At 57.1% G+C, this 8,429-nt stretch overlaps 1 protein-coding gene across 1 annotated transcript in view; it reads left to right on the top strand.

Annotated features, from left to right (window-relative positions):
- Positions 1 to 1,460: 1,460 nt before the first annotated feature.
- The window catches only part of GPR179 (G protein-coupled receptor 179), a 36,972-nt gene continuing 30,003 nt past the window's right edge, over positions 1,461 to 8,429 (top strand). Inside the window, exon 1 of the mRNA XM_084615640.1 lies at positions 1,461 to 2,573. Within this exon, the coding sequence (XP_084471766.1) occupies positions 1,708 to 2,573 (866 nt within the window). The 5' untranslated portion in view covers positions 1,461 to 1,707. The remainder of the gene's footprint in view (positions 2,574 to 8,429) is intronic.

The raw sequence follows: 8,429 nt of genomic DNA, 5'->3' as shown, positions 1-8,429 counted from the left end.
CAGGTGTGAGGGTTACACCATCCCGGGTCCCTGTCCCTGGGTGTGAGGGTTACACCCTCCTGGGTCCCTGGCCCTGGATATGAGGGTTACACCATCCCGGGTCCCTGTCCCTGGGTGTGAGGGTTACACCGTCCCGGGTCCCTGTCCCTGGGTGGGACGGTTACACCGTCCCGGGTCTCTAGCCCTGGGTGGGAGGGTTACACTGTCCCGGGTCTCTGGGTTGGAGTGTTACACTGTCCCGGATCTCTGGTCTTGGGTGGGAGGGTTACACCGTCCCGGATCTCTGGTCTTGGGTGGGAGGGTTACACTGTCCCGGATCTCTCGGTGGGAGGGTTACACCGTCCTGGATCTCTGGCCCTGGGTGGGACGGTTACCTGCCTCCTCCTGGTTCATAAATAGCCGATGTCTGCAAAGGACTCTGCGCCCTGCAGCCCGGCTTAGCCTGTAGGGGCCTCCCAGCTCATCCCCCCATTCCCAGCAGCCAGGCGTGTGTGCTAACAGGCAGCTGAAGCAGAAACTCTTGTCCGCAGGAGGGGAGGCCGCTCCCAGCCCCCCCACCCCCCGCCGCCCTCCTCTCCCTCGGTCCAGTGCCCTCGGAACAACCCGTGCAGCGGGGGGGGGTGCCGAGCACCGTCCAACCCAACCCTACGCCCCGCATCGGGCAGACCCACTTCGAGCCGGGGCTGCGGCACCCCCGGCTCTGGCGCTCTCCCTCCCGGATGGCCTCTCGCTCGCTCTGTCTGTGTCTCGGTCCCTTTTTCATTCTCTCCAGCCCACTCCCCTTTCCGTCTGCTCCCCGCTTCTCGCCCCAGGCCGCCAGTCACGGACACGCCGCCTGGTGACCCTGGGTGCGTAGCAGGCGCGGCTCGTGAGCCCCGCAGAGTGGCTGAACCCCCCCCCCGCACACACACAGCCCCGGCCCCCGCCCCGGCCAGGCGGAGCCGAAATGGTTAATTCCATGTCGCGGCGTGATGCGAACAGCAGCGGGTGACCTTATAAATGCCCATCCTGGCCTTGGCGAAGCGATGAATGGGGAAGCGGGGTGGGGGCGAGGCATGGACAGGCTCCGTTGCCATGGAGCCCCATCTAGGATTTGCTCGCATCACAGCCAGCCCCAGATCTCCCTAATGGACCTAACGCAGGAGAGAGACTCGCCCTCAATCAGTCCCTGCCTCCGGCCCGGGGTGGATGTCTCCATTTGGAGCATTAGTGGGCAGCGAGGCGCTCCGGGGCGGGGAGGGGGGGGCGGGGGGAGGATCTGCAGCGATTTAAAAGCCTTCGCATTAGGTCCAGGCGTGGACGAGCGACCGGGGAGGGGTGGCGAGGAGGGCAGCGCCGACAGATGTACATAGTTTGGAGCCGGTGACGTCCGTTCCGTCGCCAGCAAAGGGGGGAGGGGGCGGCGGGGGGGGGCAAAAAAAAAACAAACAAACAGAATGAGCAATTGCGGGAGAGTCCTGCATATTTCAGGAGACGCAGAGGACACTTGGGCAGGCATAAATGCACACCGCCACGGCTTCTCTTAGCCATGAACCTGTCACCGCTTTGTTCTTCCACCTCCTAAGGGTCTCCCGATGCACCACCACTTGTCTGCGGGAAAGGGGGGCTTCTTCCCCCTGCCCGGCTTCTGCTGCCACCGCTGCTGAGATGAGCCCTGCCGGCTGCAGGGTGGCAGGCTCTCGGCTCTTTTGATCCCTTCACCCAGCCATGGGGGTCTGGCTGTGGCCTCTGCTCTGGGGCTTCCAGATGGAGCTTGTGTGGGGTGCAGGGATCTTCCAGCCCCAGAGGTCGCCTCCCCCCAAGGCCAGGACGCCCAAGGCGAAGGAATGGACTCCATCATCGTCCTCTTCCTCAGCTTCCACTTGGGTGCCCACCCCAGACCTGGACAAGGTGGACCTGGAGGGTTCTGAGGCAGCCTTGACTTTCCTGTACTCGGGGGATGCTCTGAGGCTCTCCCAAGCCAACTGCAGCCACCGCTTCGAGGTGCGGGATGGGGGCAGGGCCTCCAGCCCCCCGCCGGGCCTGCGCTCCACCCTGAGGGGGGCCACCGAGACCCTAACCCACGCCACCAACTTCCTCAACATGATCTTCCAGACCAATGACATCAGGGAGTCGAGTGTCAAGGAGGATGTGGAGTGGTACCATGCCCTGGTCCGGAGCGTCGTTGAAGGGGATCCCCAGGTCTACCGGGCTGTGCTGACCTTTGACGCCCACCCGGCGTCTTCCAAACCTCAGCTGATGCTCCAGGCCACAAAGGAGAACAACGAGATCCTGCTGCAGGACCTGTCCGCCTCTTCTGAGAGCCTGCGGAACCTGAGCTGGGAAAACCAGTGGTTCAACGGCCTGCAGGCCCAGCGGGGCCTTTTCCTGCACAAGCGGGTCCTCAGCAATGACCTCAAGAGCCTGGACACCCCCAAGTGGAACCGGGGCGACAGCTATGTGATGGACTCCAGCCACGTCAAGTGGTCGCTGCCCTTCCTGGAGTGCCAGGAGAGCAAGTTCCTGCCCAGCTGGATGGTGACCCTGTCCTCCTCCTTCTACGGGTTGAAGCCGGACCTGAGCCCTGAGTTCAAGTGAGTGGGGGCGACACCGGGGGGGTTGTGCCTGTGGGGGGAGGTGCATGAAGATGAGGGTGGGGGGGGTGCTTGGGAAGGAGCATTCAGAGCGCTGCATTCCCCCTCCCCTCCAGCCCGCAGCCGGGGGTGGGCGGATTCTTTTCTTGTCTCACTTCCCTGGGCTGCAGACTTGGAGGAATTCCCCCCCACCCCCGCACTGCAGAGTGCAGAGCTGAGGGACCTGCCCCCCACCTAACTGGGGTGCCAAACTAGGGCATTCCCCCCACCTAACGTACCCCACCCCGGGGTGCCAAACTGGGGGATTCCTCCCACGTAACATATCTCCCCTGGATGCAGAGCTGGGGATCCCCCTCCTAATACACCCCACCCCGGCATGCGGAGCTGGGGATCCCCCACCTACAATATCCCACCTCGGGGTACGAAGTTGGAGATACCCTGACCTAAAATACCCCACCCCCATGTGCAGAGCTGGGGATCCCCCACCTGACATAACATACCTCACCCCAGGATGCAGAGCTGGTGGACAGCCCCCCCCGGCACTGAACGAACCCCACCTCAGGGTGCCAGACTGGGGGATCCCCTACCTAACATACCCCACCACGGGTGCAAAACAGGGGGATCCCCCCACCTAGCGTACCCCTGGGATGCAGTGCAGCGTGGTTCCCCCAGCCCCCACTCTCTGGGTGCAGAGGGGCCGGGATCCCTGCCACTTACATGCTCAGAGGTGCAGAGCTGCAGGAATTTCTTCATCCCACCTACGCCTTGGCACAGAGCTGCAGAGGTGCCCGTCAGCCCAGCTACCCAGGGACAGAGCTCTGGGGACCCCCTCTGGTCCATCGTCCACATTGGGTCTCCACCACATCTTTCCTCACCCCTTCCCCGGGGTTTCCAGTGCCCTGGACTCTGCTGGAAGACAGGCTGGATGCCAGCTGACATTGTCACTGTATATTCAGGTGGTGACCCCCAAGCCACAGCCCTGGCCAGCCAATCCATGGCTGGGCCCTGAACGAACCTGGCTCCATGTGGTTATTACAAGGGGGGGTTTGAGGTACGGCATGACGGGTCACCGATGGATTGGGAGCAGGGGGAGCCCTTTCACCCCCCTGGCCTCATCCCTCCTTTCCTGCCGCGGCTCACTCTGATCACAGGGAATTCCAGCGCTCCTGCCAGACTCCAGGCATCCTGTGTGTTTGGTCCTGCTCTGCTTCTGGGGGCTACAAGCTTCCAGCTGGCAACTCTGACGCTCGGTGCCAAGCCTCTGTGCCACCCTTGGCATCCCCGTCTTTCCTCCCAGGCTCCCCACGGGCGTCCTTTGCACGAGATCATGTAGGGGGAGGGGAGAAGCTATTTTCAGCCCCCAGAGTGGCCAGGGACCGACTGAAATGGAGGGGGCCTCAACCTCGTTTGCACCCCAGCATTCCAGATCTATCGGGGACCGTGTCAGAGCAGGGAGAGGGGGCCAGGCCAGGCCACCTGGTGAGCAGCAAAGGGTTAACACAGCCTCACCGGCGTGGCCTGGGCGATCGGCCCTATGACAAGGCGAAATGGATTCCCCCCAGCAAGCCCCTGTCTTTCCATGCCGTGACCAAGGAGCCAAACAGGCTTGGCCAACAGGAGAGAGGGCAGGTCAGACAAGCCAGAGAGGGGACAATAGAAGCGCAAAGACAAGCAGCAGGTCAGAAGCAGCACTGGGATTTACCTGGATCCCAATCTAGTGTTTCCCCCACTGGACTATAGCGGCTCTCATAAGACAGTGGCATCCTTCTACCCAGCTATGGTTTATAGGGCCAGCTCTGGACTCGGAGCCTTTGGCGTTTGATACCGAGGTGTTTCTGGAACGATGATGCTCAAGAGGGTTGATCTATGCCAGTGCGAAGGGACGGTAAACCTAGGATCACAAGAGAAGATGCAGGACCAGAATGCTGGGTGATAAGACCAGAACATTGCCAATGCTTTCCCAGGGCTCCGAGGTTAACTTTCTACAGATTCCAGTCAGAGCCTGTTCTCTAGGATAGCTGCCCAGAAATAGGATTTATGCGTTTCCTTCTAGCGCTTCACATCCTGGAGCCCAAACCAAACGTTCCAATCCAGAGTTGCATCCAAAGTCTCAGATCTGGTGGGTCAAATCCAAGGACCTCCCCAAAGTGACTCAGGACTCTGGGTCACTGCGGATTTGGAGCTGGAACCTTCCATAGTTGGGGTGGCTGGAATCTAATTCAGCCCATTATAGAGAGAAGAAGATTGGAGCTACATCCAGAGCTTGGAACTGGAGTCAGACATCCTAAGGCCAGCAGGGCCCATTGTGATCATCCAGTCTGACCTCCTGCATAACACAGGCCAGAGAACTGCCCCCAGGTAAATTGCTCTGATGGTTAATGACTCTTACCATTAAATTTACGCCTTATTTCCGGTCTGAATTTGTCTAGCTTCAACTTCCAGCCGCTGGATCGTGTTAGACCTTCCTCTGCTAGACTGAAGAGCCCGTTATGAAATGTTGGTTCCCCACGTAGGTACTTACAGACTGTGATCAAGTCAATGAACAGATTGGTTTCATCTTTTCTTGGGGGGTGTCTCCTACAGGTGATTCTGCTCTTGGGTCCTGCCTTATTGTCTCGAAGTGAGAAGCAATATTACCCTCTATCCAAAGAGCGGTCCCATGACCCCAGCCTTAGGATGGGGAAGGATTAGGTGCTGATGGAGGCATGTATCTCTTTCTATTTGTTTTCTGAAGCTGGTGCCATCTGGAGCCACCCAGAGTCTCAGCATTCTGCTTTTGCACGTATCTAGGCATCAATAGGTCCCCCCGGCTCTCCCTTCTATTCCCAGCTGTTTTCCTGCTTACAGAAAACAGAAATAACAGGTGGCCGTTTACACTGTGTCCTCCAAGCATAGATGGCACCCCCTGGCCACGAGTTTATGCAGGTGAATAAGTCTGATCTGAGTATACATCATGCCCTCCTGCTTGTTTCTGGTCACCTAGGGCCGTATGGGTCAGTTTCATCTCCTATAAAGTCATGCCCTGCTACAAAGGTACCACCATGTTGTGTAACCGTCCGTGCCTTTTGTATAAATCGCAGGGTACACGCACACGCACTCCTATGGACACACAGTCACAGACACACAATCCCACACAGTCACACACACATGCACTCAGACTCACACCCAATCCCACACACGCAGAGTCACATACATATTCAGAACCACAGACACTCAGATACACACCTAGCCACACAATCACTGAGACGCACACAGTCTCACAAACACACACACCCCTGCCAGACAAGTATTCTCAGCATTGTAAAAAAATATATATATATATCCCTCCCCACGGCTGGAAATGCATGGCCAACGTTTCTACCCGCAGACGCCTCTCACTAGAGCAATGTGAATTGTGGAAGGGAGCCCTGTTGAAAAAAAATATAAGGAAAATGGCTTCCCTGGTGGAGCTTAATACTTCTCAGAGCCTGGACAACAGCTGTAAAAATACACAGTCAGCCCCTTTCCAGCATCATCCAGCTAATCCATCCGTCTAGCGCTCATGCACGGCACATTCGTGTTGCTCTATGGACGGCGATCAGGCCCCTTTGAGCTTCGGTTTTATTCCAGACGCAGGGTTAGCTGGGGACAGCCGTCAGCAGGGACACTGCAGTTGTTTCAGTTTTACAGTGAATGAGGTTCCCTCCTAGAAGATTTCAGACACTGCCTTGGCTGTCTGGGCAGCTATCTGCACAAACCAGACCCAATTCAACGCCTCCTCTGGCCCAGCCCGCTCCTTCGTTTATTTCCCCACCTCCCCTGTCTTTCACGACGTGTCCCACGTGTCCTTCATGCGTTGCTGAATCCCTAGTCGCTACTCCGTGTGGCCTGTGCCACTGACACGCTCCCTTAATAATTCCCTGACTCATCCCTTCCCCCCGCACTCTCTTTCTCCCTGATTTCCCAACTCTACATTGGACTGACTTTCCTCCCAGATTCAAGGGGCAGAGTTCCTGTTGAGAACTGGCACCGTGGTCTAATGGGTGGAACAGCAGACTGGGGAATCAGGAGACCTTCATTCTGTGCCACTGACCTGCTGGGTGACTTGAGCCAGTCACGTCCCTGCTCCGTGCCTCAGTTTCCCCTCCTACCTTATCTGTTTAGTTTGTAAGGTCTTCTGTCTCTCACTGCATGTCGATACCGCACCTAGAACAATGGGGCCCTGATCTCAACTGGGGCCGCTAGGCCATGTTGTAATATAAATAATAATTGGATGGGCGTTGGTCCTCATTTACATGCTCATGGCTGGTCTATTGGGCACTACAATGGCCCAAATTAATTCTCCTAATTTCGTTAGATAAATGAGCGTTTTCTCTCACATATATATAAAACCCCCTCCTGAATTCTGATCACTTCCAGGTCTATTGAAGATCTGTCACTGTCTGAGAGCCCTGTAACGGGGAAACCGCTGGGGCCTCTTGGCAGAAGCGGCTGTTCGGGCAGCCCTTTGTGCTGGGATAAGGCCTTCCCATCCCCTCCTGCAGAATCACCTCCCTTTGGGTCAGTTCTCTGCAGAGAGGTTCCAGTGGGAGGCAAGGAAGCCCTCCCGGCCAGCCACTTAGTTCTGGTTCTCAGCCTGCAGCTCTCCCTCTTCCTAGGTACGTATCTGCCCTCACCCTAGCCCCTCACGGGAATGGATTGATTTTAGCCTTGCAGCATCCCAGGATGGGGGACATCTTTGCAGGAGTGGGGACTGAGGCACAGAGAGATTAAGGCCCTGATCCTCAAAGGTACCTAGGCGCCCAACTCCCATGTAAGACCTAACCCTGCCCTGCTTTCAATGGGAGTTAGGCACCTTTGAGGACCTGGGCCAAAGTGACTTGAGCGAGGTCACACAGGACATCTAGGTCTGAACCGGGACGCACACCTAGTCTCAGTCCAGTGCCCGATCCATTAAACCACCCTTCCTACAAAGTTGCACAGTACTCTCTCTCTCTCTCACTTTCTGGGCAAAATTCATCTCTGTGCCGAAGGCCCCAAGGCTTATGCCCCACTTAATAATCCCACTTAACCTCTCCTTGTTTGTTTACTATGATTACTATTGTGCCCTCGCCCAGCACTTCACTGTGCTTGGCGCTGTACAGACCCAGAACAAAAAGACAGTCCCTGTCCTACAGAGCTTGCAATCCAAGATGCTCTTAAGTAACTGGTCCTAGCATGACTTAAATAGGGCATAAGCCTCATGCTGACCCCCAGGGGGAAGGCTGGAAGTCCCAGAGTGGCTCTCACAGTTTCTGTGAGCAGTAGGAGCTCCTTGTGGATTTTCCAGGAGGAAATTCCCTCAGGCAGTGCCACCTCCGGAAACTGATCAGGTCCAGCCAGCCACTGCATCTGGAATCGCACAGAGGGTCTGTCTACACTGCCGTCCGAGGTGTGGCTGCAAATCTAGCCAGCTCCAATAACAAGAGCAGCGACCCTGCAGCAACCTGGGCTTGCCAGTCGAGTACCGACCCAGTGGTCCTGTGTGGACCTGTACAGCCCGCACTACCGCCCCGCAAGGCTACTTACTGGATGGAGCTCAGCGAGCTAGACCAGAGCTAGCTGGGGTATGTCTGCACGTGCTGCAGTCGCTTCTCTGACTGTAGTGTAGACAGACCCAGAGCCTTAACCATGTGGGATTCACATGGAGCTCTCTTTGTTGTCCCTCAATCCTGCAAGGTGCCGAGCACTCTGGATCCAGCAAAAGCACGTAGACGCAGGCTTAGTTTTACATAGGTGAGCGGCCCCATTGACTTGAGTGGGAGGAAAGTATCCATTTGTCGCCTTTTATTTCATACTTAGCTTATAAACCTTTTGGGGCAAGGACCATTTGTTGGT

This window comes from Lepidochelys olivacea (assembly GCF_965140295.1).
Source record: "Lepidochelys olivacea isolate rLepOli2 genome assembly, chromosome: 27".
In the NCBI taxonomy this organism is placed as follows: domain Eukaryota; kingdom Metazoa; phylum Chordata; order Testudines; family Cheloniidae; genus Lepidochelys; species Lepidochelys olivacea.
Note: the sequence above shows the minus strand (reverse complement) of the source record. Positions and strands in the feature narration are given on the sequence as shown.